General features: G+C 43.3%; 1 protein-coding gene across 1 annotated transcript in view; it reads right to left on the bottom strand.

Moving 5' to 3' along the window:
- Nucleotides 1-5,624: 5,624 nt before the first annotated feature.
- The window catches only part of Sqor (sulfide quinone oxidoreductase), a 40,779-nt gene continuing 18,690 nt past the window's right edge, over nucleotides 5,625-27,713 (bottom strand). The window contains exons 2-10 of the mRNA XM_032904106.1: nucleotides 26,711-26,961; nucleotides 24,354-24,524; nucleotides 19,733-19,786; nucleotides 14,637-14,831; nucleotides 13,634-13,843; nucleotides 9,524-9,707; nucleotides 7,485-7,552; nucleotides 7,039-7,217; nucleotides 5,625-5,893 (exon numbers count right to left, since the gene is read on the bottom strand). Of these exons, the coding sequence (XP_032759997.1) occupies nucleotides 5,836-5,893; nucleotides 7,039-7,217; nucleotides 7,485-7,552; nucleotides 9,524-9,707; nucleotides 13,634-13,843; nucleotides 14,637-14,831; nucleotides 19,733-19,786; nucleotides 24,354-24,524; nucleotides 26,711-26,944 (1,353 nt within the window). The 5' untranslated portion in view covers nucleotides 26,945-26,961 and the 3' untranslated portion in view covers nucleotides 5,625-5,835. The remainder of the gene's footprint in view (nucleotides 5,894-7,038; nucleotides 7,218-7,484; nucleotides 7,553-9,523; nucleotides 9,708-13,633; nucleotides 13,844-14,636; nucleotides 14,832-19,732; nucleotides 19,787-24,353; nucleotides 24,525-26,710; nucleotides 26,962-27,713) is intronic.

Raw genomic sequence — 27,713 nt, 5'->3', positions numbered from 1 at the left:
AAGAGAACCAGGAAAAGCGGGTGAGAGGAGCAGCTTGGCGTGGCGTATATCCATCCAGTCAGGCACGGCTAAGCAGAGCTCAGGAAAGTGGAGCAGGAAGAATAATGACCAAACAGATTTCTGACAGGCCCTGCCTGCAGTTTCTAGCAGGGAGTACCACCGCCAGGTAACAGAAATAAGCGAGAGGGTATTGGCCTTTCCTCCTCTGTAGACCATTGCACGCTGGTTTGGGCAGAAAGCCCACCAAGAGCTCATGCATTATAAACAGGTGCTACCTGGAAGCAAGATGCCTGCAGGCAGACTCCCAACCTCCCTGCCTGCCCAGGAGGATGCCAGATGAGGCTCACAGGCTCCTTCCCTGAGAAGCTGGATTCCCCCTAACCCACTTCCTCCAAGGCTGGTTCTCATCTTATTCACCTAAGACCCTCCAGCAGCCAACCAAGATCCATACAGTTCATAACTCTGCAGCAATGGGAGAAGCAAGCACCGCTCACTGGGCACACAGGTCAGCAGCAGCTTCCTATCCTGGAACCCGTCTCTCACTGACGATGAGCCCCGTCCTCAGGTCTTACAGCCCCACTCAAGGCCAACTCAGAACCCTCCCCAAGAATGGATCCATAACCAATTCGGGAAAGGGATAAACGGGGCACAACATGAAAGCTACAGCCCATTATGATCAGCACAGGAAGAGGACCTGCAGGAGGAAGTGACCAACAGAAAAGAAAGAAAAAGACTTTCCCCAGCCATCTCCTCACCTGAAGTCACACACACACACACACACACACACACACACACACACACACACACACACCTAGATTCATTCAGAATGTTTGTGAAGGCATCCATACCAGCCTAGAAACTATAAGGGTTAGCTCATCTCCCAGGCCTTGCCATTGCCTATTTTGATATGGTCAACAGCCAGGGCCACAGGGGCCAGAATCCTGGTGATTTCGGTAGCCACACAACCTTCTGAAAACAGTCTTTTCCAGGTTCTTGTTTCCAGACTTCTTGATCACTTGCTCTCCACGAGCCAGGAGTCCTCAAACTTCTTCTCCAGAGCTAGACTATAAATACTTCAGGATTTGCAGGATTTGCACACGTGGGCTCTCTCTCATCACTACCCAGCTAAGCCTTTACAGTGTAAGTACACCTGTAATCATCACCTAAAACCACACTGCAAGAAATTTTTATTTACTTTAAAAAGTAGGTAATTGGCTGTGTGTGTCTCACAAGTTATATAACTCCACACCTGCCACAGTATTTTGGTTTTCTGTTTATGCTTGCTGCAGTTCTCCCGATATGACACCTAGCCCACGTATGTGTGAGCCGTGAACAGCCCTGCTTGGCTGGTGACATGACCTTAGCTCAAGTCCTAGGCATCTTGAAGTTAGTTGGCCCTTGTTCTTCTCTCTCTCTCTCTCTCTCTCTCTCTCTCTCTCTCTCTCTCTCTCTCTCTCTCTCTCTCTCTCTCTGTGTGTGTGTGTGTCTTTTTCTCTTTTTCTCTCTCTCCATCCATCTTAATCCTCTCTTTCTCTGTCTTTCTCTGTCTCTCTGTCTTCATCTCAACTTCCCTCTAGTGCACACTCATTGTGGTTTCAACAATCTCTGGTCACCGCTCCACACTTTTGTCTCAGCATCACTGCCTTGCTTTAGGTTTTCCTAGTAACAGTTGTGTCCCAATAAGGGACAGACAAGGAGTCTAACTGGAACAATTCAAGATGGCCGACGCGCCATGGCAGAAGCCAGATGGAGAGGAGACCTAGGCATGGGCTCAAGGTCATGCTGTCACTCAGGGTTTGCAGTGATGCATTGTTTCTGGCACCCAGGCCATCAGAAGATGGAGAGCAGGTACCAGGACCCACAGCAAGCCTTGGCCAACAATGGATGCTGAAAGATCAGGTTTGTGGGTTTTCTGTTCACTTTCTTCTTAAACTAGACCTTCTTATCAAACACAATAAGTTGATTAGAAAATTGAGATTTGCAAGCTCAATTTCTTTAAACCATTGGATTCAACAGGTGAAAATCTTTATAAAATTGATATAAAAAGTCATGAATTTATAGTCCGAATTATTGTTTATAACCTCATTGTGGGGTCCAGACAAGGGCAGAATCAGAGGAACGAAGAGCCAACTGACTCCCTGTCTTCCCTCCTCCCACTGTCTTCTCTCACCATCACCCGGCAGTCAATCCCAACCAGAAAATAGGCACCGGAAGAGACCATTGATACAGATCACACTTGATGGGTTCCTGGGGCAGAGGGTGGGAAGAGAGAACTCACAGGGGAGCAAGCATGTGTGCATGTGCACATGTGTTCATGTGTGCCATAGCATGTGCATGTGTGCCATAGCATGTGCACGTGTGCCATAGCATGCGTGTACAGGTCAGAAGAACAGTTTAGTGAATACACTGGTAGGACGGCTCAGTGGGTAAAGGTGCTTTCTGCCAAGCTTGCCCACCTGAGTGTGTTCTGCAGGCCCCACGTGGCATAAAGAGAAATTGGTTCCTGTAAGTTGTCCTCTGCTCCATGTGTGTTTTATGCCACTCATACCCACACACAGGAACATGTTAATACATGTAAAAAAAATAATCAATATTGGGATAGAAAACTGCCTCCCTCTCCTCTTTTCTCAACCTCATGGGATATTTCTACTACATGATACTGACCTTAAATTCTCCCGGCATGGGGGCAAGCACCTTCCTTAGCTACTTGGGAGTTAAGCAAACAAGACAGAGCTAATTTTTATTAACCTAATCAGAATGCCTCATCTTACCCAAACATTTTTCTTGTTTCTTCCATCCCTGAGATAATCAAAGTAAGTCTATATTGGATGAAAGCCCTATGGTCTTAAGGCATGAAGGAGAAAATCAGATCAGGGAGCTGGGGATGTAGCTCACTGTGGTGGAGTGTTTACTTGACATGCACAAGGCCCTGGTTTCAATTCCCAGAACTACAGGGAAAAAAAAATAATTAAATCAGATCAGAGCTCTCCAATACATTTTTAATAATGTGAACTGCTTTTACATATTGCATTACAAAAGCCACTTTCGTCAAAAAGAGGAATAATTTGTTTTGAAATTTATTTTGAGATTATTATTTAATTACATCATTTCCCCCTTCCCTTTGCTCCCTCCAAAGCCTCCCATATACCAGTTCCTGCTTGCTCTCCTTCAAATTCATGGCCTCTTTTTCCACTAATTGCTATTGCATGCACAGATATATAGATATAGATAGATAGATAGATAGATAGATAGATAGATAGATAGATATACCTAAATATAACCTGTTCAGTATGAACATTATTTGTAATATTAAGCTGAAAGAGAGACACCTACCTGCCCTACCTGCTGTTCGCTGTCATTACATCTGGATGTTAGGTGATCACTTTTGTCTCTGCTCCCTACATTTTCTACAAAATTTAAATAGAAGAACGGGTAGGTTCCAGGTTCTCTCCCCGTTTCCACACACGCTGTGGCTCATAACCATCTGAAACTCCTGTTCTAGGAAGTTGGAAGGAAGAACCTCTGAAGGTAAAAGCAGCTGCAGGCACAGAGGACTCTCCAGTTCAGCAGGCCCAGCCTGTCACTCTGGATTCTGAGGGAGCGTGTCTGAGACATATGTCTACCAGTGTAGCCTGTGACTCAGTCCTGCCCAAAGACATTCCCTGAGAGAAACCTGCACCCAGTCCCATGCCAAGCTTCAGTCTTCTTTCTGCACCCCTGACCCACACCATGCCTCATGCTCCTCTTCCTGCACCGTACTCCTGATTCAAAGACAACTCCAAAACTGCTCTCTCCTTTGACCAGCCCCATACTAATGAAGAAACTGATAAGGTTTCAAAGGCTAAGCATTTCTAGAATTGAGCACACTTGTTATCTTCTCCAGCTAGAGAAAATGAAATCTGGAGACCAATGCGCAGACTAGTAGGGTCACGGCTCCCACGGCCTTGGCAATAAGTTACGTGCCTATACATGATCTCTGAAGCAGTTGCCTGCTTGGAGGTTTCATTCAGAATGCATTAGCATAAGCAGACCCAGGAGGCTGTGTTAAGTCTGCAAAGGGTTTCAATTTTCCTCCACCAAGAGGCTCAGTTGTTACCAGAAATCATACCCCATTCTTACTAGCATGTCTTTCCACAGCCAGGGAGCCAATCCCTTCTGGATTAGTCCCAGGTCTTCCTGGAGCTGGAGAAAAGGGACACATGGAGTGAACTCCCAATCCTGCAGGAGTGCAGAGGCAGACTGCAGGGATTCCAGGAAGACATAGGGCTTCTCGGACTTCAGCTGACTGTTTTGTGTGTACCACCTAAAGCAAGTGGCCAGCCCAATCTGAACACCATGCGTGGCCATGGCTTTGCCATCCTGGGAGCAGGATGAGGGAGTAGTCACAGGCTACTGTCCAAACAGGCATCCTGGAGACCAAAAGGACTATCACTGATACCGGGGCAAGAGCAGGTGTTAGCAAGTGAGTCCCGGATGCATGATCAGCTGAAGTATTCCGTGTCCCTCAGCATTGGGGCCTCCTGCTAGGACGGTGCTCAACTTTCTCCCAGAGCTGAAAAGAAAGCGTCCTCCCAAATCAAGTCGTGTCTTAGTCAGCAAGCCCCCTAGCACCCCAGGAAAGAAGCTAGCACAAAGGCCACCAAAAAAAAAAAAAAAAAACCCACAAGAACGGAGTCCTTATTCTGGCTCCTCACCGTATCTCCCAGGCTGAAAGTAGCAGTTAGTAGGTGTCTGGCAAATAGTTGTTGAGTGAATTTATGTCTGAATAGGGTTTCTAGAGTTATAAGGAGAATTCCAGGAACCCGGAGAGACTTGGTAACACATTAAAGGGTTTGAATTCTAAAATGTTATAAAATCAAAGTCATTTATGAATATGAAATATACATGCCTTTAAACTTCTAGACTGAAACCAAACTTCTGTAATCAACTGACTGGGATTACTGCTACTGAACTTCAAACAAACTGGAGCCGTTTCCAGTCCAAACTCACTCTTTATGGGCCAAACGGGGGATGACTTAAGGCAACACTTACCTTAGCTACTGAAATTCTTCAGCTCCAACATCACTGTGTTTGTGTAAGTTTTCTGGGAAACTCGAGTGGCATGATAGAATTAGGTTAACAAGAAATTTAGTGGAAGAAACACCCTGCGGGAGAGAGGAGACTAAAGGTGAAAGGGGGAGGACTGGACTTCACACTGTGACACCAGTGGTATCCCTGATGGAATACAGAGCAAAGGAAAACCTTAGGTTCCGCCAAGTTTGTAGGGCTCAGCAGAAGACCTGGAACTGGAAGAGATTGGGAAGCCATAGTGCCTGTCACTGTCAGGAAAAGCACAGGCTCAGCTCAGTGTCAAGTCATCTGGGCTCTAGAAGCTCCATGCTGTCTCCTGCAGCAGGAGTTCTAAGCAGCCATGTATAGGGCTGTGACACAGCCTTGAAGCAATGTCATTGGACTGTTCTGTTCAGTGATTCAGTCTCTAGAAAGCAGTGCCAGCTCTAAGTTGAACATACCAGGTGAACAACAAAAAAGCCATTGCCTAACAACAGCTTCTTCTCCCAAGTGCTACAACTTCCCATCCCCGTTAGTCAAGATATTTTCCCAAATAAGTTAATCAATGACAAAGGTTTATTTAGAAAATAGAATTTTATTTTGGATGATTCCAAAGACTCATTCTGGGTTGTCCACATGATAACTATTCAGAGGTCTAGAAAGGTCATCATGTCCAGTAAGAAACTCCTTAAAGGGTAAGATTGAGTCCTTTGTATCTGTCATGTCAATCAGTAACTGTGATTTTGGTCCAGACATCATCCAAAAAGAGCAAGTTCTGAGCCATCTTTAACTCAGGCCCAGATGAAACAGCTTTCGCAAGAAGGCTGGACCTCCCCAGTAGCCTCTGTAAGAAATAACACAGAGAGGCCATGGAGTCAGAGAAGATGAGGTGACGTGCTATAAGAAGTCCCTAGGGATGCCTACAGCACATAAGGCAAGGCGTGTCTACTGACGTGGAAAGGATCTTCTGACTGGAACAGCCTTCAATGAGTCTTGGCTTTGACAATGAACTTGCTGGGTGAGCCCAGCACACTGACCAAACTCAGCACACACCCACAAAGCTACTGTTACGTGCATAGTGCTGCCTGCTACCTTCACCTCAGGGCTTCAGTGGAGAGCAGAATCTCTCAACCTTACTGACAGTTAGGATCCAGCAGTTCCTTATCGTAAGGATGCCCTGTGCATTGCAATATCCCACAGCTCTGCTTACTAGATGTCAACAGCAACCTTCCAGTGATGACAGCCAAAAATGTCTCCAAATATCGCCAAATGTCTCCCAAATCATCCTGGACTGAGGATCACTGGTGTGGATAGCCTAACTTATCAATCTCATATGTGTCTGGAAAAGTCAAATAGTACTTTCTTTTTAAGCATAGAGTTATTAATTTGTGGTACTCTGTTTATTGAATACCTACCATTGTTTGACTCTGTATTATCTCCTTAATGTTATTTTCAATTTTTGGATAATAAACTAAACGTAGTCTAAGCAAGTTGCTCAGCTAGTCGATGGTAAAAACAGTATTCAAAATTAGGTCAGAACTAGAGTCTATCTCTGTTCTCTTAATTACTTTTAATGTTTCTGAAACATAGTAAAACCAAAAGAAAGCAGCAGATGAGAAAGCTCTTGGTATATAAAAAGAAATTATAGTATTATTGTTAGCATTATTATTTATCCAACTCATCTGGGAGCAAAAAAGAAATAGAGAATGGAAAACAGAAGACTCGGTTTCTCCCAAGAATAGAAAGAACAATGGGCACCCCGCTACAAGAATTTGCAAACCTTCCCCTTACCTAGGGCAGCCCTCTTTCCCAAGAATGTCTGAGACTCCAGAGTTCTTTAAAGGCTACCATTAATTCTTGAGAAATGGCACAGTAGAGTAGGTCTCATTAGCAAGTCCGACTTTGAGTGGAAGCCAGAAGGACCCTCTGAAACAGCCCACCCACTAACAAATTGGTGCCCTCTGCACAGGCATTAGATGAGATACCCACCTTAGCATCATATTCCAATACAGGAACGGCATCATGTCAGCCTTCATGAGGTACATGGAAATTCGTTCTTTACTCTGATCAAAGGGGAAGGTTTCCAGGGGCTGAGCTGTGTAGTCAAACTCAGCAAGAATCACACGGTTGTAACCAGTCACCAGTGGGCACGAGGTATAGCCATCATACTGAAATTGTAAGAATGAGCAAGAATGTACTTTCTGTCATGAAACTTCATAATTTATTATTTGCTGAGTGACTGAAATTGGGGCGTTGTGTGTCTTAGTTTCTAGCTTTCTGGACTGTGAAAATTAAAAATTATGTAATAACACTATAGACAAATTAAATTCTTCATCTGGTATAAACTAATAAAAAAAGTGCCAGAACTATGAAAGAGCACTACCTTCATACAGAAGGGTAGGTAATGGGGCAGTAACTCCTATAGGTATACAAACCTTTTTTGTGGGTGTTTGATTCTTCATAATCAGACAAATTGTTCTATCAAGGATTCCAGATTGGGCAGCTAAAAGAGAACAGAAAGTTTGAGCATCAGATTTCCTAAGAAAACTAATTTGCATATAACATTAATATAAACAAGATAATGGTGAGTCCCATCCACACCCCTCTAGACTGTGAGTAGATCATGACTCTTCCTTTCACTTGATGTTCTGACTCTCAGAAGGAGACCTCAATTCACCAAATACCACACAGCTGCCACTTACAGTTTGAAATTAAGGACCCAGCTCTCTCCCACAGGATGATAAGAGTAGCCTTACCCAAATCCCATTCCTCCCACTCCAGGTTTGGTCTGGGTGCCATGTTGCATTGTATCTTGTATCCCCACTCAGAGACTGCCTAGAGAGCCAATCACACCTACTAAGGCAAATTACTGGGCTTTCCTCTCTACAGTATTGTCTGGTTGAGGCCAGACTAGATAGATAGATAGATAGATAGATAGATAGATAGATAGATAGATAGATAGATAGATAGATAGATATAGATACATAGATACATAGATACATAGATACATAGATACATAGATACATAGATAGATAGTCTTTATCGATGTATCTATGCATGAATATATGGCAAGAATAGAGGAAAAGACATTCTACAAAAAAATCCTTTGCAATTTAAGGATGTGGGTCTACTCATTCTCATTAGTATAACAATGGAATACTTTGGGGATTGAGTGGAACTACCATTAAACTGAACAAATATTTCCCATTCAGAAGCCATTCTTAACTATTTTCTTCAAAAATAATAAACTATAGGTTACTGGCACTCAAATAAAAAAGATGATTTTGTTGGCTGTAAAAGTGAATGGGACAATTGAATGAAACTATTGGGTGGCTGTCCTCACTGGTGACAAAGCATTATCTGCAAAGATCCTGCCCTGCTTTGGGGAATTAGATATCATTGGGAGCACAGAGAGTTTGGAAACTGCACTGAGAATACATGAGGAAGCCCCTGGCACAGGGGGTCAATGTCAGAGGAGAAAAGCTGGCTCTAGGTGCCACTGCAGAGAGACCAGGCCTCTCTGTAGCCATGCCCAACAGCAAGGTGGAAAGAGTGTGTGGGTGTGGCCGGACCCTAGCTGTGTTCACTCCTACTATTACAATCTCCTGTTTTGCCTCAACTACTTCCAAATAACTCATTAAAAAACATCTAAAAATATAAAGAGTAGTAAATCAAATATGAATTTTTTTTCAAATTTTTCATTGGTTGAGATTTTTTTAAATGAAAGAGATGGGAGATAAATGTCATCGATAATGGAAAAGACACTTGATAGGTCTCATAGAAAGGTATCCAATTCACATAAAACGTTTTCTGGCCATCAGCAGAGAGGGCTGTGTTTTATGGCATCCACAGAAGACAGCTCCTGTCTGTAGAGGACAGAATCTAAAAGGCAATTCTCCCCATCACTGCTAGTGCAGAACATCTAGGTAAAGAATTTAGTTTTCCAGGCTGAGGCCTTAATCGTGTACCAATCAGGGCACGCTCCACTGTGCTTGTCTATACAGAACAATTTTCTGGTCTGCAAGCTTTCATTGACTTGCATGTGTTTCCTAGAGAAACAAATGCCTCCCTAGCTCTACAGTGCTTTAGGCAGAAGAAAAATAGCCAAGCTGCCTGGTATCAAGGACCAAGAGTACCAGAGTCGTAAGCATGGCAATCACAAAACTACTTACTCCTTAGAGAGCTGGGAGAGGCCACCTCTTTATTGCCCTGAAAACAATCTCTGTGACAGGTAAGGACACACTCTTTTGGTATTTTGGCAAAGCCCTTAAAAGCTACTTTCTTCTCCATACAACACCAGGTTCATTGAGGGCTTGATTCTGCCTTGGGGGAAGCCAAAGCCAATTTTAGATCACAAAAGTTTTTACCCGTTATAAATAGATTATTAAAATCATTGAATTCTGAAAGCCTGTGGTAAACTTGTGTTTTTCTGGTTCTTCCGGTACTCTGAGGAGAGCAAGAGCTGGTACCTCACCTACTGCAGCAGCCGTCTTCGAAGTTGGGAGGTTGGTGCAGTCCCCGATGCCAAACACATTCGGGTATTTCTTATGCTGCAGAGTCTCCTTATCCACGTCCACCCAGCCAGCAGAATCGGCCACAGGACTCCTCTTGAGGACATCTGGTGAGCTCATGGGTGGCGTGACGTGAAGCATTTCATACTACACAAAACAAGGGCATCCACATTTGCATACTACACATTTCATACTACACATTGCATACTACTACATTTCATACTACACAAAACAAGGGCATCCACATTTGCATCTCTTCAGTGTGTCTACGGCCCGCGAGCCTCTCTCTGTCTTGCTCGTTCTGTACATCATAATGGCCATGGGGACCATTATGCATTAGCGAATGCATCCATCCATATGCTCTCCAAGACTTTAAGGACTACAGTGGAGGATAATGAGAAACCAAACAGCTGTCCTCTCTGGTTGCTATGATCTGATACTCAGCCCAAAAACCTTCAATAGGGAAGGTGGGGAGCCCAGTATTTTGAAGTAGAATTCACTAATGTCCTGAAATACTCCATCGATGTTCCCATCCTTGCTAAAAGTGAAGAAGCGGCATATATTGTTTATAACTTTCTCTGACCCTCAACTGTCAGCTTAGTGCTCTCTGGGTTGGTTGCTTCAGTTGTATTCTGAAAGGAGATGCTCAGTCTCTGAAACTTGTAAAGGTCATGTTAAATGCTGGTGTGAACATCACTCCTCAAAAGGGCTCAACTCTAAAAATGCACTAAAAAAGTTCCAAGTCACTGGTATGAGAGGATGGACTGAGGGATAAAATTCCCTAATATCCTGGAGAAGTAAAGAGCAATCTTGTCTAGCATTCAATGTACTGTGTAGTGTTGAATGCAGAGATGGGTTTCCTTTTCCCAAACACATGAATAAAGGCTATCCCAGATGATCCCGTGCTGAGGCCTCATCCATTTGTTCAATGTTTTATCTGTATGAGTTTCTTCTACATTTTATAGGTCATGCCTTTTATTTGTTTTCTTTTACAATCCCATGTAGCAACTTCAATGTCTTGTCAGGTCTACTTCAGGGCCCATTTACTCAATTATTCATGTTTCATTAGGGTCAAAGTGTTTATCTGTTAAGGCCATCTCAACCTTGTGTAAAGGATGTCAACAGCCTCTAGTGTCCCGTAGGACTCAGCAACCACTGAGGAGCCAGAAATCAATGCTGAATTGCATTTATTCAGACTCTCAGTCATAGATGCATTTGACCTCAGGAAGGGGTTGCAAATGCTCAGTGCTCTTGAACATTATACCCTTTGAGGGGTCTTTTGAGAGCATGAGTCCCTGACAGCAGGTCTGCTTTTTCATGAGCATGGAGAAGCCTGGACCAGTTTACATACTCCCTGTAATAAAGTATCCAAGACCACTAGGCTTTGGGGTATATATAATCCTTACATGGCCATTCCCACTCTCAGTTGGACAGAGTTATTAGGGTAATTTTCGAAATTCAGTCTTTCTCAGTCCACACTCCAGGCCAATTAATCAAAATGTGTGTTATGTATACCCAGGAATCAGCACATTTTAAAAGCTCCCTAGGTGATTCTAGCACTGGTAGCAGTTACTTGAAAGTCTTCAGTGGACTTTTTGGTATCCATAGTTTAAGAGCTCAACTGAAATATCTGAGCTGAAATCGTTATCACTCAAAGGTGACACAAAATGCCTTCTTCCTTGACAAACTTGGTAAAGAAAAATATCCTCTCATTCATCCAGTTCTCTATCCTCATGCAGCCTCGACTCCCCAGAGCTCAGCCGGAAACCACATTTTAAAAACATCACAAAATTAAGTTCCTCTTCTCAGAGAACTTTGTCTTGGACAGTCAGCCACTCACCGCCCATTCGCTTCTACTTAGCATAAAATTCACAATTTTGGTTCACTTGTCTTCCAAGAAAAAAAAATTCAGGAACAGCAGGTTTAAAAATCTAGAGAAGGAAGGACCTTCCAAACCTCACAACTGTGACAGGCTAAAAAGCTGGAAAACAGAAACCAGCATTAACAACAAGTTGTGTAAAATGTTAACTGGTGTCTATACAGGAACTTCAATGGGTCCTTTGGGCACAGCTGTATGAGAGCTGCTCACAGTAAGGACCCTGATCCGGGGGGAGACAGAACCAGATAAGCAAACCTCATGGAAGGGCTAGGGAAAGAAGAAAAAACTGTGTCACAAGGACACCAAATCCAGTTTGAAGCTTCTGACCAAATCTGGGACAATTTGACAACAAAAATAATAAGAGCATTAATGAATGACAAGATATTAGAAGCAGCCACGAGTTTATACCAGTAATTAATTGATAAAAACAAAGAAAAGGAACTTGCTGATAAAATGTCAAGTGATTCCTGCTAAGTGTGGATGAAACTCTGGAGTCACCAAAAAAAAGAAAAAGTCATTTTGTAATCATCACACTGAAAGCAAAGAGGATGAGTATCTTAGAGGGAACTAAGTCTGGGTGATACTTTAAAGAATAGAGTGTATGCTTGATCTGAAAAGGCCTCTCTAAAGAAGAAAGGTTGCTAATTCAGTGGAGAAGCTAAACCCTATCTGGACTAGAGACCAGAACAGACCTCCTGCATGCTTGCAACGAACTCCTCAGACTACAGGTTACCTATGCAATGCTCATAAAGCAAAACTCATCACTTGAGAAAGTGCAGAGAGGAAGGCTATGTTGTTCCAAAATGTCAGAGTCATGGAAGATAAAGAAAGGACAACTGTGGAAATGCACCTGACTGAAGGAGGCGGAAAAGACATCAGACTAACTGCACTAGACATGAAAGAATGTTGCAGAGCTGTTGAATCGGTCAACAAAATTTCATACATGTAGTAGATCAAAATATTATACATGTACCAAATTTATGAGGCACATAGTAACTAGCAATTTGACTATTGTGCTTACATAAGAAAGTATCCTTAGGATGTTTATCTAGAAAACTTATCCAGAGATAAGGAGAACAATGCTTGATGAGTATCTCCTGTATCTAGGGAAATTAACAGAAACTGAGATTGAGGGGAAATCAAATAATAAAGCTAAAGCAACTGGTGTAAGATTCTGTACATGAATCTAGCTAAAGGCATGTGTGATCTTATTTCTGCTATTTTCATTTTTATAACTTCTCTAAGTTTGAGGATATTTTCAAATAAAAAAGTATGCCCCTGAGCCTTCAGTAACATTTTAATGATATTTAATACATTCTGTTTAAGAACAACAACAAAAAAAAAAAAAAAATGGGTGCAGTGAGTTTTAGAAAGAGCTTGAGCTGGAAAGGTTCTTACTTAAATAATCTTCTGTTCATTCAAAATTCCTTCTTATGGAACCCATAGCTGTTAAATACGGAGAACAACGTGAGCAGATCATGCTTTCCCGGTGCTGAATGCGCCTACCAAAATATTCTCCAATACCATTGCACCTCGTGCTTAGTCTTCATAATTGTTCCATGAACATAGTATTCTCACTCTGTGAGGAAAGACGTGGATGCCCAAGACCCAGCGCCCACAACACAGGCTGAAATCTTTCCAAGGAAGGTGGTGGTTCTGCCAAGTCCCTTAAGAAGGAATTTAAGGGTTGGGTGTTTGCACAGGTGAAAAATGTGTAAAGACTGCTTCTTCCACAGATGAAAAACAAACACTCCTGTCTGTTGTGAGCAATCTACAGCTCCCTTCCAGTTCACAAGCTAGGGCATGTCTCACACACCAAAGGTTTAGACAGTCACAGGGCATTTGAAGAAGCACTCCCTAAGCTCTCCAGACAATGAGTATCAGGGAAAGAGGAGAGAAAAGACGTGTGTGTGTGTGTGTGTGTGTGTGTGTGTGTGTGTGTGTGTGTGTGTATGTATACATATATATGTATATGTGTGTAGATATATTAATATATCGATGATATATTGATACATAAATATTGATATATCAATATATCATGTGGCACTGCAGATCAGCCCTCCTCGTTCCCTATGACACAGTCTTTCCCATCTTGCCCTCTCCAGTTCCCTTTCCTACTCTATCAACAGCAGCCTTCCCCAGCAAATGGTGATTCAGGGAGAGGTGCCTCATGTCTCCTGCATCTGCTACTCACGTGAATCACGTGTGTCTCCCCAGGCTTGTCCAGGTTCTCAAAAACAGCCTCCTGTTTGTCAGCTCGGACCTCAATAAGATTGTGCTTATAGTTGACAGAAACGTTCCTCTCCCGAATGATCTCCTCCAAGGCATCTGCGTACTTCTTAACTCCAAAAATTGTTCCAAGAGCTGTGTTGAAGATGATATTAGCCTTGGATCGCTTTCCAGTCTAAGAAAAAGGAGAGAGGAAAAAGCCTGACAATTACTCCAGCCGCCATTTTGTTTCTCATGTCTTTTTTTCATCCAGACCAGAACTAAAACACCTTGCAGGACCCACTGCAGTTTGCAGAGCTCAGGGGAGTGAATGCCTAGTGCCAAGAACATAGCCCACAATCCTCAGGCCATCCTCCCTCCCCTTCTCCCTTCCTGTCCTTTTATAAAAGCACAAGCACTTTGGGTCCTGTAATGGCTCCAGTCAAACCATTCTTCAGTGAACAGAATATCATGTCTCAGTAAAGCATAGGGAGGGCAGAAACAGCCCCCACTACCTGATATGCATGTGTGTGTGTGTGTGTGTGTGTGTGTGTGTGTGATTTATATATGTAATTTATATATATGTATATAGGTGTAATTTATAATTTTAATTATAATTTAATTAAATTTAATTATAATTAATTGCCTAACTAAAAATATTAAAGATTTTAACAATCACTAACATAGTTTGCCAATGGGCTTGTACACAGTTTTAAAGTATTTCACAGGACTATTTAATAGTATGGAATACTTCATGATTGTCACCATATTTTTTTAAGTCTATAGAAAAACCTCTTCTAATTTGTGAGAATGGCTTTGTGAAAGAATGTGATGGTGAGTGGTCTCCACATCCAACTATGTAACTGTTCAAATGGAACAAAACTTTGAGAAATAGAAAGATCACGCGGCAGAGATAAAAGTGGACTTGTGGCAGGTGCTCAGTTAGTGGCACCTGCCCTCGTTCACTCTGTCCTGAAGAGGAGCCGCACCTTCCTGAAGTAGGCTTCCGATAGGTACATGATCTTCTGGGGGGCACCAGCACACTTCACCGGAGTGTTTGGGAAGGTGAAAAGGGCATTGCCTTCCTTGAAGTCCTGCAGGGCCTTCCATGTTTTCTCCACTGTCTTAAATGAGTAATTGGACCCTATTTTTGGATAAGCAAAACCTTCAGGTAGTCCTTTAATCTGCAACCAAACACAAGGAAATTTGATTTTTAAAAAGATAGATAAAAAGTATGAGACAGATAGATAAAAAAATTTTACTCAGCCATGAAGAATTAAATCATGACATTTGTAGAAAATTAATATAATATAGATCATTGTATTAAGTGAAACACACCAAACTCAGATAATCAAAAAACATATTTTTCTCATATGCATATTATAGATTTAAACTTGTGTGTGTATGTGTGTGGAAGTAGAAAACAAGCCATAAGAGGAAAGGAAGAGGTTGTAAGAGAGAGAAAGGAAGGAAAGGGAAGTAATGGAGTCTACTGGACATGAAAACCTAAGGAAGTAATATTTAAAGGAAGGGCCTACTAATGTAAGTCAGAATATCAAAAACACGTGAAGATCTCCTTATGAAAACCATTTTGATGCATGCTAACTCACAAAATTAAAAAGAAATAAGCTCACTTTTGATATACATATAAATTTACCATTTATTAGAGATTAAAGCAAATTTACATATTTAAAAAAGCAAAACTATACCAATGTTTTTTGGAGTCCTTGGTCTTTTCCATTTCTACAGCCCTTCAGACATGACAGTAACACCAGCTCCCCAGTACTCACACACCAGACAGACAGGTGAATGAGAGGCTCAGACCACAGCAGTGGCCCCTGAAGTCATCTGTCAAGCTGGAGAATGGGAGAACCCACCCCCAACCCCAACCTCCCTGGACAGGAGGCTGCAGTTGGGATACAACTCTTCCCATCTCCACAGTGAGGACAGGATGCCAGCCAGAACTGCCTTCGGGAGAACCGGTTGCCTTTCTGAGGAGAGGCAGGGAGGACCAAGAGCTGTTCATCCATGATGCCAAGAACAAAAGGCAGAAATTACCCTCTTGGTAATTTTTGATCTGTTGTGCAGATCAAACCCTTGGTGAGATAATAAAGTCGTCAACGAAGGCATGGACTTTGGAATATTTAAGATATTTAAGGTTCTGTCCCACCTTTCCTACTCAACAGTGTTGTAACTGAGTAAGTTACCTGGTACTTAAAAGCCACTGCTAAGAGAAAGGGTGTCGTAACCTGGCAGCCAAATTCCTCCCCAGGAGCTCTGTGTGGTGGTGAGGCATGTCTTATGCTCCCTCATCAATCAGTGTGGCTTTCAGAAAACTATGGGGCAGAGAGATGGGAGCAGAGAGGAGACGTGTGAGCATGGGGAAGAGAAGAAATGGAACTGTCTTTGGATAGTCCAGAGAGAGGCTGTGTGCTGGGGCGCTGAGGACTATCCTGTCTGTTGCTCGAGACGGGGCAGTGAGCAGGACACCACGCAGAAGAGCCTCAGTGGAGCTGGCTTGAGAAAGAGCAGGGACAGCTGGTCTGGGTCAGGCATGAGAGCCCCATACATCCAACAGACAGAGTGGAGATCCAGAATGACCAAAACCACCACGTTCCTGCCTAGGGCTCCACGGGGATCCCGTATCTGCAGATGGTTGCCTTCTCTTCTGTTTTACACTCACTCGGGGAGTTTTCTAGAATTTTTCAACCGAAGGGTACCAGCAGGGTGCAGGCCACAGTTAAGTTAGACTCTCTCAGCCTCCGCTTCTACATCTCTGAGACGGAGGAAAATACCTCACCAGATGCTCTAAAGGATCAATCCTTTCAGTCTTTCTTTTTCTCATCCATGTATTTACACATACTTTCATACCCTTTATTTTTCAGACTTGAATACAGCCAGAGAAATGCAAGAAACGTAGAGGTTCCCTACAATGGTTTCATAAACATGGTTTATAAAAGCTGAGTAGGGAGTATATAGATGAACGGTTAAGGGTAAATTTGGAGCAGTCCAGAACAAGAAAGCATGTGAGTATTAGCATAGATATCACTGTTGATATCTAGCGATGATTCCGTAGTAATGGCTGCCTTTAAAAACTGAGCGTACAGAGACAGACAGATAGACCAGTGGAATAGAATTGAAGACCCAGAAATGAACCCACACACCTATGGTCACTTGATTTTGACAAAGGAGCCAAATCCATCCAATGGAAAAAAGATAGCATTTTCAGCAAATGGTGCTGGTTCAACTGGAGGTCAACATGTAGAAGAATGCAGATCGATCCATTCTTATCACCCTGTACAAAGCTTAAGTCCAAGTGGATCAAGGACCTCCACATCAAACCAGATACACTCAAAGTAATAGAAGAAAAAGTGGGGAAGCATCCTGAACACATGGGCACTGGAGAAAATTTCCTGAACAAAACACCAATGGCCTATGCTCTAAGATCAAGAATCGACAAATGAGATCTCATAAAACTGCAAAGCTTCTGTAAGGCAAAGGACATTGTTGTTAGGACAAAACGGCAACCAACAGATTGGGAAAAGATCTTTACCAATCCTACAACAGATAGAGGGCTTATATCCAAAATATACAAAGAACTCAAGAAGTTAGACCGCAGGGAGACAAATACTCTATTAAAAAATGGGGTTCAGAACTGAACAAAGAATTCACATCTGAGGAATGCCAAATGGCTGAAAAACACCTAAAGAAATGTTCAACATCTTTAGTCATAAGGGAAATGCAAATCAAAACAACCCTGAGATTTCACCTCACACCAGTGAGAATGGCTAAGACCAAAAACTCAGGTAACAGCAAATGCTGGCGAGGATGTGGAGAAAGAGGAACACTCCTCCATTGTTGGTGGGATTGCAGACTGGTACAACCATTCTGAAAATCAGTCTGGAGGGTCCTCAGAAAATTGGACATTGAACTACCTGAGGACCCAGCTGTACCTCTCTTGGGCATATACCCAAAAGATGCCCCAACATATAACAAAGACACGTGCTCCACTATGTCCATAGCAGCCTTATTTATAATAGCCAGAAGCTGGAAAGAACCCAGATGCCCTTCAAAAGAGGAATGGATACAGAAAATGTGATACATCTACACAATGGAATATTACTCAGCTATCAAAAACAATGACTTTATGAAATTCATAGGTAAATGGATGGAACTGGAAAATATCATCCTGAGTGAGGTAACCCAATCACAGAAAAACACACAAGGTATGCATTCATTGATAAGTGGCTATTAGCCCAAATGCTCAATTACCCTAGATGCACAGAACACATGAAACTGAAGAAGGATGACCAAAATGCAAATGCTTCACTCCTTCTTTAAAAGGGGAACAAGAATATCCTTTGCAGGCAGTAGGGAGGCAAAGTGTAGAACAGAGGCAGAAGGAACACCCATTCAGAGCCTGCCCCACATGTGGCCCATTCATATACAGCCACCAAACTAGATGAGATAGATGAAGCAAAGAAGTGCAGGCCGACAGAAACCGGATGTAGATTTCTCCTGAGAGACACACCCAGAATACAGCAAATACATAGGCGAATGCCAGCAGCAAACCACTGAACTGAGAACGGGACCCCCATTGAAGGAATCAGAGAAAGGACTGAAAGAGCTTGAAAGGGCTCGAGACCCCATATGAACAACAATGCCAACCAACCAGAGCTTCCAGGGACTAAGCCACTACCCAAAGATTATACATGGACTGACCCTGGGCTCCAACGTCATAGGTAGCAATGAATAGCCTAGTAAGAGCACCAGTGAAAGGGGAAGCCCTTGGTCCTGTCAAGACTGAACCCCCAGTGAACGTGATTGTTGGGGAGAGCGTGGTAATGGGGGGAGAATGGGGAGGGGAAGCCCATTTAGAAGGGGAGGGGGAGGGGTTAGGGGGATGTTGGCCCGGAAACCGGAAAGGGGAATAACAATCGAAATGTAAATAAGAAATACTCGTTAATAAAGATAAAAAAGAAACTGAGCGTGAAAATAAAGTGGCTCTATACTGGGATCATTGTATACTTACATACACCATATAACAGAGTCAGTTTCCTATATTCATCAAGTTTCCCAAATGTAATCATTGCTGCTATTCCAAATAATAATAATAAATATATTTATAAATTCAAAAAAAAAAAGACTTGTTTCTTATCTCACTACAAGAGGGTGCTATAAACTCTCACTCCTGACTTTTCCTCCCTCCTTGCCTCAGAGAACCTTCATATAACATATCGCAACACAGCTCCACTACCTTCTCCCCTTCCCCCGGGCATGTCATAATTCTTCACATATAAACACACCCCAAAGACCTTCCCTGAGCCACCTCTGCTGAGGAAGGATCACATGTCTGCAGCCTGTGTCAGCACTAGTCCCTGTGTGCTGTAACGATTTGCCTACAGACCCCAACATGCTCCTGGGAATCACAAAAGCAAATGAATTACCCTAGAGCGTTTGGGGAAAATTGAGTCTCACAGTTCTCAGGGAACTTATAGCTCCTCTGCCTGCTGAAAACATATCTAAGAAACTTCTAGGTATCATTTACACTGCGTCGGTCACTTCAAGACACTCAAGTATCAGTAAAACCTAAGCACGCTTCCGAGTCTGCTGAACTAGTGTCTACGTTCTGCTGTTACAGTCGGCTTAAGAATTCACAAGCTAGATCTGGTTTGCAAAGGAAAGCAAATTCTTTTATGTGGCCAGCTAAGCCCTACATAACAAGGCCAGCTTCCTGTGAGTACAGAAAGAGCTTGTTCCTGCCAGAAATAAGATTAGGGTATGGACATACAGAACTGTACTGAAACTTAAATGCTAAAACACATTGTTATCATTGACAGAATCTTAGAGAAGGTTTGTGTGTGTGTGTGTGTGTGTGTGTGTGTGTGTGTGTGTGTGTGTGTGTGTGTGCATCATAAAGAAAAGGATCTGAGAAATAAGTTAGACTTTGGGGATGGGTAGGTTTCTTAGAACCATTTCCCTATCATTTCCAAATTGCAAATGAATGCAAGGAGAGAATACTGTATCTTAGTTTTGTCTTAGCTTAAATTGGAGTGTATAGCACAGCAACAACTGAACACTGTACCTTCTCATAGTCCAGCTGGATTCCAAGAGCGATGATAAGATATCTGTAGGAGATCTACAAAACACGCCAAAAAATATGTAGTGTTAGACCAATGCTCAAAAATCAGTACCATGCCTCCATCTGTCAACGCGTCTTCGGGTGGATGGTGGTAGGCAGGGTGGGCAGGGTGGGCAGGGTGAGCAGGGTGAGCAGGGTGAGCAGGAGTGAATACTCCAGACAGTTGACAACCCTTTTTCCCTTTCTGTTGCCTCACATTTCACTGTTTCAAAACTCATTAGGTCTTGGAGCCTACGGAGAACAACTTCCTAGTCAAAAGGCAGCCAATCATCTTTAGAATGTTTGTTTTCCTGATATGTCATTTTCTATGAACCTGATCTATGATATGAACTGAACCAATATCACAATCGGGAAACTTCCTTCGAAGGTCACTGAAAAGTCTGTTATACAATTATTTATGTTTGATGATTCAATAGGGATTGTGACTGTTCATGCCGAGACAATGGTATCCGCAAATACGGTGATGAGCACGGTTTGGATCAAGGGGAAGATAGAGGGGGAGAAACAAAGAGCGAAGTGTAAGGACATCCCTTTAAAAAGCTAAACACGGAAAGCAATTAGGTAAGGCCCAGGAGACCCGCAAGGAGATATGGATGGGGATCCCCTTGATCTTGGATTAAACTAAGAAGAACCAGCAGCAAGCTGAGCAAACCCCAGCTGAACAGAGTAGGCTCCAGGACCTAAAAATGCTCCACTCTATGCAGGAGAAGTTGTTGAAGAGGACCCACTTTGCCATAAAGGAGACTGGACTCCAGCGTGTTCAGGCTTCCCTGTGCCTCTTACTTTTGCTAGAGTTTCCTTAGCACAGTGCCCATGATGCTTTGACAGTGAGCATGTTATACAGAGGCCATGCCCTTCCTCACAGAACACTCCCGGAGGATAAAGGTTGTGTCTTCTTGCAGTCCTAGAACCTACAATGCTGGTTGTACGGATAAATATATGAAGGTAGAATTTTAGTTGTATTTTTAAAAAAGTTTATCAAGGTTAACAGGGTTGGGGGATGGGAGTGGGGGGAGAACCACCCAAATCTTTATGGTCTGTCCACAGTCAACACCTTGGTTCTATAGGAAAACCAGCCATTGAAGGGCATGGGGAATGACAGGAGTCTGGGCGTTAGCTCTACCTGGAATGCCATTTGGATTGTTAATGCTATTATGAACAAAATACCCAAGAAGGTGGCATGGGAACACAACAGAATGGCCTAGAAGCAGCAGGACTGTTTTCTCCCACAGTCAGGTGCTGTGTTTGCCCTTTTCAGTGATGTCAGTACAGTGCCAATTCACGTAGAGTTCAAGGTCAGTTCACCACTCTCCGTCCCTCCTCCATGGCCCCTGCTAAGCCAGGCTTCCCTGGAAGAATATGAAGCTGCCCGCAATCTTGTCTGAAAGCAGAACAGCATATGTCCAAGCACATGTGAGTAAATATGTGTGCATATGTTTTCCTGAGAAATTAAAGGCGTGTATTTTTTTGTTCCTCTACTGATAGCTCAGAACTCCTTCATTTCCTTAATATCTCCAGGAGACCAGATTAAATTGCTTATCGTTACTCTCTGTTCATAAGACAGAGAATCATGGCTTGTTTACCCGGCATTCTTTTGCTCATAGGTCAGCAGGCCTCTCCCTGATAATACAGCAACCAGGCCTGCCTCATTGAGTGGACCTTTTGGCAGGAATTCCTCAGTGTCTCTGTAATGGGGTTCATTATCTTGAGGATTATACATTTTTTTACATCTCTGAAGAATAAGAGCCCTGGTAGGTGTTCTGACCACATATCATTTGTGACTTCTAAGGTTCAGAAACTTGGAGAAATTGTAGAGTGTTGTTCTGAGGTTGGAAGAGAAGTTGGTGAGTTCGGTAGGGTTCTTCTAGGACCTCACTGAGCATAGCACTACACAGGCTGATGGTATCAGAAACCAGTACACAACATCTCTCAGGAGGTATCTTGTTGGCTTTAATTCATCCTCCCACTCTGTCTGAGTCTTTTGGATTTATGATTCTTGTCACCCACTTAGCAATTTTCACCACAGATGGGAGCCTTTAAGTTCAAGTTTTAATTTTGTAGCATGTCCCTAGAGAGCCTTCTTCAGACTGCATAAATTAATCAGTGTTCTTTAGCAAACATGATTCAATTTCCCAAACCCTTCTATTCTTAGTTTCCGGTCCCCTGCCACAGACACCAGATAAAAAGTGGACTTGTGGGTACTGCTATGACATAGAATGTGTCTCTGATGCCCCTGCCTCGGGAGTCTGTTCTAGACCACAAGCCTTATTTCTTCTCTGACTTAAATGTTTTCCTTCTTATCCCTCCTATTCTAGCCACACTGGCTTGTTTTCTCCAATGCCTCTGCTTCCTCCCCAGTGCCCCCAAGGCATCTGCATGTAACTCTAACCTCTAACCCTGACTAATGCCCACTCATCCTTTAACTAAGAAAAGGATTCCTTTAGACAAGCCTTCCCCGGCCTAACAAACCCAATTGGTTCTTGTCATGAGGTGGCTTAGTAATCTCTCGTGCTACTCTCTGAAACCCTTATCTTTCCCATCAGACTGAGTTCCTGGAGGAGATAAACTCTCTCATTGTAAGTTCAGTCTTCAGACCAGCATCTAGAAGAGAGAAGGTGTGTAGTGAAGACTTGTAAGGAAGCCATGTCTCTGTTTCTTCATTTGTGAAATGGGAACGGTACCTACCTTGATGAGCTGCTTTGAGCACTCAATGAGCGGAAACCTGTAAGGCACTTAGAGTGCTGTTTCGCACAGGTACAAGCTCAGGAAGTGTTGTTACTGTTTTCTAAAGAACATTTGAAAAGGGAAATATGGACTGCGTGTTCAGTATGAGCCAGCACGGCTTGGTCTGGCTGAGGGCAGGTATGTCGTCACTGAACCTTCTGTTGTCACCCTTCTATTTCTAAATACTCTGTGACAGTTATTTGGTTGGAGAGCCTGGAGTTTTGCAAGGGTTTGGCTGCTGATTTACTAGGTTCTCAGCGTCAGGATCCCTGTCTCCACCCCCACCTCGTGTATGCAATGAGAATACTTGTCCATATTAGGCCTTCTGGCAAGGTTTCTGTTGTTCTCTGGAACTGCTCAAAAGTGTACAAGCTTTGCTGTTCCTTGGGGTTTGGCTTAGCAGACTTGGAAAAAGGCTTGAGCCTTTGAGTTGTTTGGGATTTTTTTTTTGCTTGGTTGTTTTGGGGGAGGTTGGATTTTGTTGTTGCTGTTGTTGTTGTTGTTGTTGTTGTTGTTGTTGTTTTCTTTCTAGCTGGGCTTTATTCTTTCTCTATTCTTTTTTTTTTTTTTTGGGAGCTGGGGACCGAACCCAGGGCCTTGCGCTTGCTAGGCAAGCGCTCTACCACTGAGCTAAATCCCCAACCAGCTTTAGTCTTTCTTAGTGACCTCCCTTGTCAGTGGCCAGTCCTTACAAATAATCAGTATTACACTTTGACAAAACCACCAAGGTATGTGTAGAGCAAAGTATCTTTCCATTACAGTGTGCCTGCGTTTTCTCTTTAGGACATCACCACAGATCCCAGGCCTTCTATCACTTCCCACGCCCTTCAATGGTTGGCTTCCCTACAGAACCAAGACAGTCAAGGTATGGACTCTGGATGGCACAGAGTACAGATCAGGATGGATTTTATTATCTGTCTACTTAGATATAACTCTATTTTTCACAAGCAACTGAAAGTGTTTGTAGATTCATTCATTGAGCAAGCATTGCCGAGGTCCTTGCTAGTTCTAGGACTGACTGCAAGGAGAAAATGGAACCTTCATCCTTTAGGGGTGACCTGTGACATAAGGAAAGGTATGGCTTCTGTACAACCTGCTCCCTGCCATAAAGCATCATGGGCTCCGTGCTAAGGGAGCTCTAGGAGGGGCCTGTGGCAAGGGTGAGTTCCCTGAAGAACTGACTGGCAGTTCTGGGCTGAGCAGCAGGTATAGAACATGAAAGTGCAGCTTGATACTGGGCCTGTGGTCTCACCATTGCACTCTCAACCAATCCATCAAATATGGAGGACACAGTTATTGAAACCCTGTGGGTCTAGTGTAGAAGATAATCTCTAACTAGAGTAAGCATTTCTGAACCTCACTTCTGGCACCATCACTTTCCCTAAGTGCTGGGACAAGCCTTAGTCACATGACTCCCCCGTCTATAAGAATGCCTGGACTGTGAGTAGGGTAGATATTTCCTAATTCTCATCTCCTATGGAAAGCCAGATGTCAGTTAGAAATACTAGCTTACTTCAAAGGAAAGGGAAAACGCAGCTGCTATTTCAAGACATAGAAATAACATTTGTTCAAGAAAAATTCAGTCTCAAGATGCTGTACTAACCAACGAGGTCCACTGATTCAGGCAGTGAATGCTCAACAAATACTTGTTTTAGTTTATTAATTTAGAACCTCTCAATCCTCCTGCCTATTCCATATACTGTGTGCTTCCATATCGGGCAGCTTTTAATACAGAGCTGTAAACACAAACACGGGCCTCTGTACCAGCCCAAGGGAGTGAGCTTGGAAATGGCTATGCTACCCCCAGATAAGAAGAAAGCCCAGCAGCCCCAATGGTTACCTCCATGCCATTGTCTGTGCGGATACAGTTCTGATCTGGGTTCAGTTCCGCCACTCTATCTTGAATCCACTGCACACCGGATGGAATCACACTCAGTGTAGAACGGTCCGATGAGGACAGCTCTTTGGCACCAGCACCCACTAGTGTCCAGATTGGCTGGTAGAAATGCCTCTGAGAAACAAAATAGTAAGGGAGCTTGTTTCCACTTGAGCCTTATCCAAAGCATCTTAGTTGACGTTATTTCAACTAGACTCTCACTCATTCCCTCCTGACCCTTAGAGCACTACATAGAAACGTCGGCAGATGGTTAATCCTCACTCTTGGGTCTTCTAATACATTAACTCTGGAAGACTGTCACCAACAAAGAATAATTCCAAGACCAACAAAACAAAATAATAAGTTGTCTTTAGTGACTACTGAGTTAGCCACAATTGTTTATTGCTGAAAGCTGACTTAATGTTTATTATGCATTGTTACATGTATGTAAATAGATAGATCTTATATATCGACTTGTGTGTATAATTTGTGTATATAGATAGTAAGAAAAATTAAGCCTAAAAGTAATACACGGTTCCTTGAAAGAATGTGAAGATTATGCAAAGTCTGGGAGCTCGCTAGTATCTCTAGGGGCTATCAAAACCTCATTATCTTCAAACTATGATCCCACAAAGGACTGAAGATGCTTCTGGTTTATCTGCCCTTTCTTTCTCAGAAGTTCTTCCCCCAAAGCCAATAGGACAAAACACAGATTCAAAGTTTTCTGCAATGATCTTGCTTCAGATAGTCTATTTTTTTCATTAATTTATTTATTTATTCACTTTACATCTGGATTGCTGCCCAAATCTATATTAATTGTAATTAATTGTTCTGGGCTCAGAGCAAAGGGTAGTTAAATTTAATGGCCTGTGAGAATTCACTCATTGGGTGGACCAAGAAACCGAAACTCCCCATATTGCCAAAATGTTTCTGGCATTTGGTTAGATTGGCTAGCCAGAGCAGCCTAGAACTCAGAAGATGGTAAAGGAAAAACAAGAATAGTCTGTCATCTCCCTAGGGTCAGTAATGACTATGACCCTTAGGAGGAGGACAGAGGTCTTCTTCAGCTTTGAGAGCTCATCAAGTTTGAGTCCATCTTGAACAGAAAATGGAACAAAAACACCAGCTCAAAAGTTTCTTCAGTCTACAAACATCAGCTCCAGCAATCAGGCAACCCCAACAGTCATCCAACGCCTTAACATGATCAGTTCTTTCAAGAAAGGTCCCATGAGTGTTCCTTATAGGGCAGGACAGAGAAGATTTCCCAGCCTACAGCCACACCATCCAAAAAGCACCTGATCTTGTCTAATCTTGGAAACTAAGCAGGGTCGGTCGTCCTGATGAGTATCTGAAGGAAAGAAATGGTTGTTCTGTTCCCAGAAGAGTGATGCACATGAGAAAGAAAAGCACCAGTGGGAGACCCACTGTGGGTCAACCACTATACAACATCTGCCACTCCACCCAACTAGTGGTACACAATTCTGCCCTAATTTCACGTGGCCATGGGGATCTCAGGGAGGGGTCAGAGTACACAGGTGTAAAGGACTAGAGAGAGGGCTCTGTAATACACAGGGAATCCTCATCCATGATGAATGCAGACCTTTCAGTGAAGCTGCTTTAGAATTACCAATGCTCCTGCTCAAAGTCCCTCCCCAACACTCTGTGAGTAACCCTACTAAACTCCTTGGTTTCTGAAGTCAAACTTCGGTTTATTGCTGGGACTTTATGGGGGTGGAGCAAACTTTCCCTAACCGTAGTCCACCCCAAGGTGAAAATTCCCACAGCACAGAAACGCCTAGAGGGTACCACTCAAAGACAAGGACCATGGATGTGGATGATGTTGCAAACCTGGGTTAACAAGGATTCTTCCATGAGCAATCTTTGCTGGAGCCTCAGAGGGAGGCAGAGCAAACCCTATGCTCTTTTGCACCCGACCTTCAGTAGGAGCTTGATTCCTTCAATAGTTTGGAACCAGTAGCCTTAAAAAACTGAGGGAATATGTGTTTGTTGTTTTAAGCCACCTATGGTGTACTGACTTGTGTGGTGTCCCTAATGAGCTAGAAATACAAGACACAAAAGCTTAGAGCTCTTGAGATGCTCCATTCTCCTCCAGTACTCTTTTTAATTATTATTTTTAAGGAATTTTTCATGCAATATATTTTCATCATATTCTTTCCCCTCCCCAAACTCCTCCCAGAACCTTGCCACCTCCTCTTTTTTAAAGCCCATGGGAAGCATTAAACACGAGACATAAAATCCATGTGCCCACATAGCCTAACACATGCACACACATGCTCTCACATACACCAAGGGACACTTACGTCACTGGGTTCAACAATGGCCACATTCTCCGCTCCAACTCTCCTCTTCATGCGAGTGGCCATGGTGATCCCACCACTTCCCCCACCGAGTACCAGCACCTCATAGTGGTTCTTGGTTGTGCAGCAGGCTCCCGTATGTAATTGGAGGGGTCCAGCCTGCTGAGTGCCCAGCCTAAGGAAACAAGCAAAGAGCCGGGCACGTGGACTGGATACAACAGCAACCAGTGGGGCCATCACCAGGGTAGATCAGGCTAAAAGGAAGCAGATGAGACTATAAGTGCCAAGGAAAGATCATTCCGTGACCCTAGGAAAGAGAGGCTGGCATCAGATCAGCTCAATTTGGTACCTACTGTCTTTTGCTAAAGTCTGACTTCCTTCCAGGAAGCCAGCTTCCTGAGAGTTATAGGTTGATGGCTGCCTAATGGCTGATCTTCCCCTTCCTTTCCTTTCCTTTCCACCTGCTATCAGGCCATCTAGGACTGTTTAAAGAACTATTTATATTCATTTGTGTACTACGTGTGCCCATGTAGGGGTAGAGAACAACTTGTGGAGAACAACTCCGTTCTCTCCTTCCACTATGTGGGTGCTGGGGATGAACTCCGGTCCTCAGGCTTGGTAGCAAGTGCCTTTATCTATTGATCCATCTTGACAGTCTTTCATGGGTGGTTATGAGCTTTTATATGGACACTTGGAACTGAACTCTGTCCTCTAGAAAAGCAGGAAGAGTGCTTAGCCATCTCCCCAGCCCTCCTCCCTGTTTAGAATCTCACTAATCATTTATCTCTGCCCATCCTTGTTCGTCTCGGATACAGATTGCTTCTCTCCGACTGTCATCCATTCTCTTGGGCCCATCCAAATGCTTCTTTGGCTTTTAATCTGATTACAGTGGATAGACAGGTCTGCACCTAGAGACCGGTAATGCTTCTTGCCACAGGGAATACCTGTGACCTCGCTAAAAGAGCAACCGTTGAATAAAAGCCCTGCTTCCTGCCACTGAGTTCTC

Source organism: Rattus rattus, chromosome 5 (genome assembly GCF_011064425.1).
Source record: "Rattus rattus isolate New Zealand chromosome 5, Rrattus_CSIRO_v1, whole genome shotgun sequence".
NCBI lineage: Eukaryota > Metazoa > Chordata > Mammalia > Rodentia > Muridae > Rattus > Rattus rattus.
Note: the sequence above shows the minus strand (reverse complement) of the source record. Positions and strands in the feature narration are given on the sequence as shown.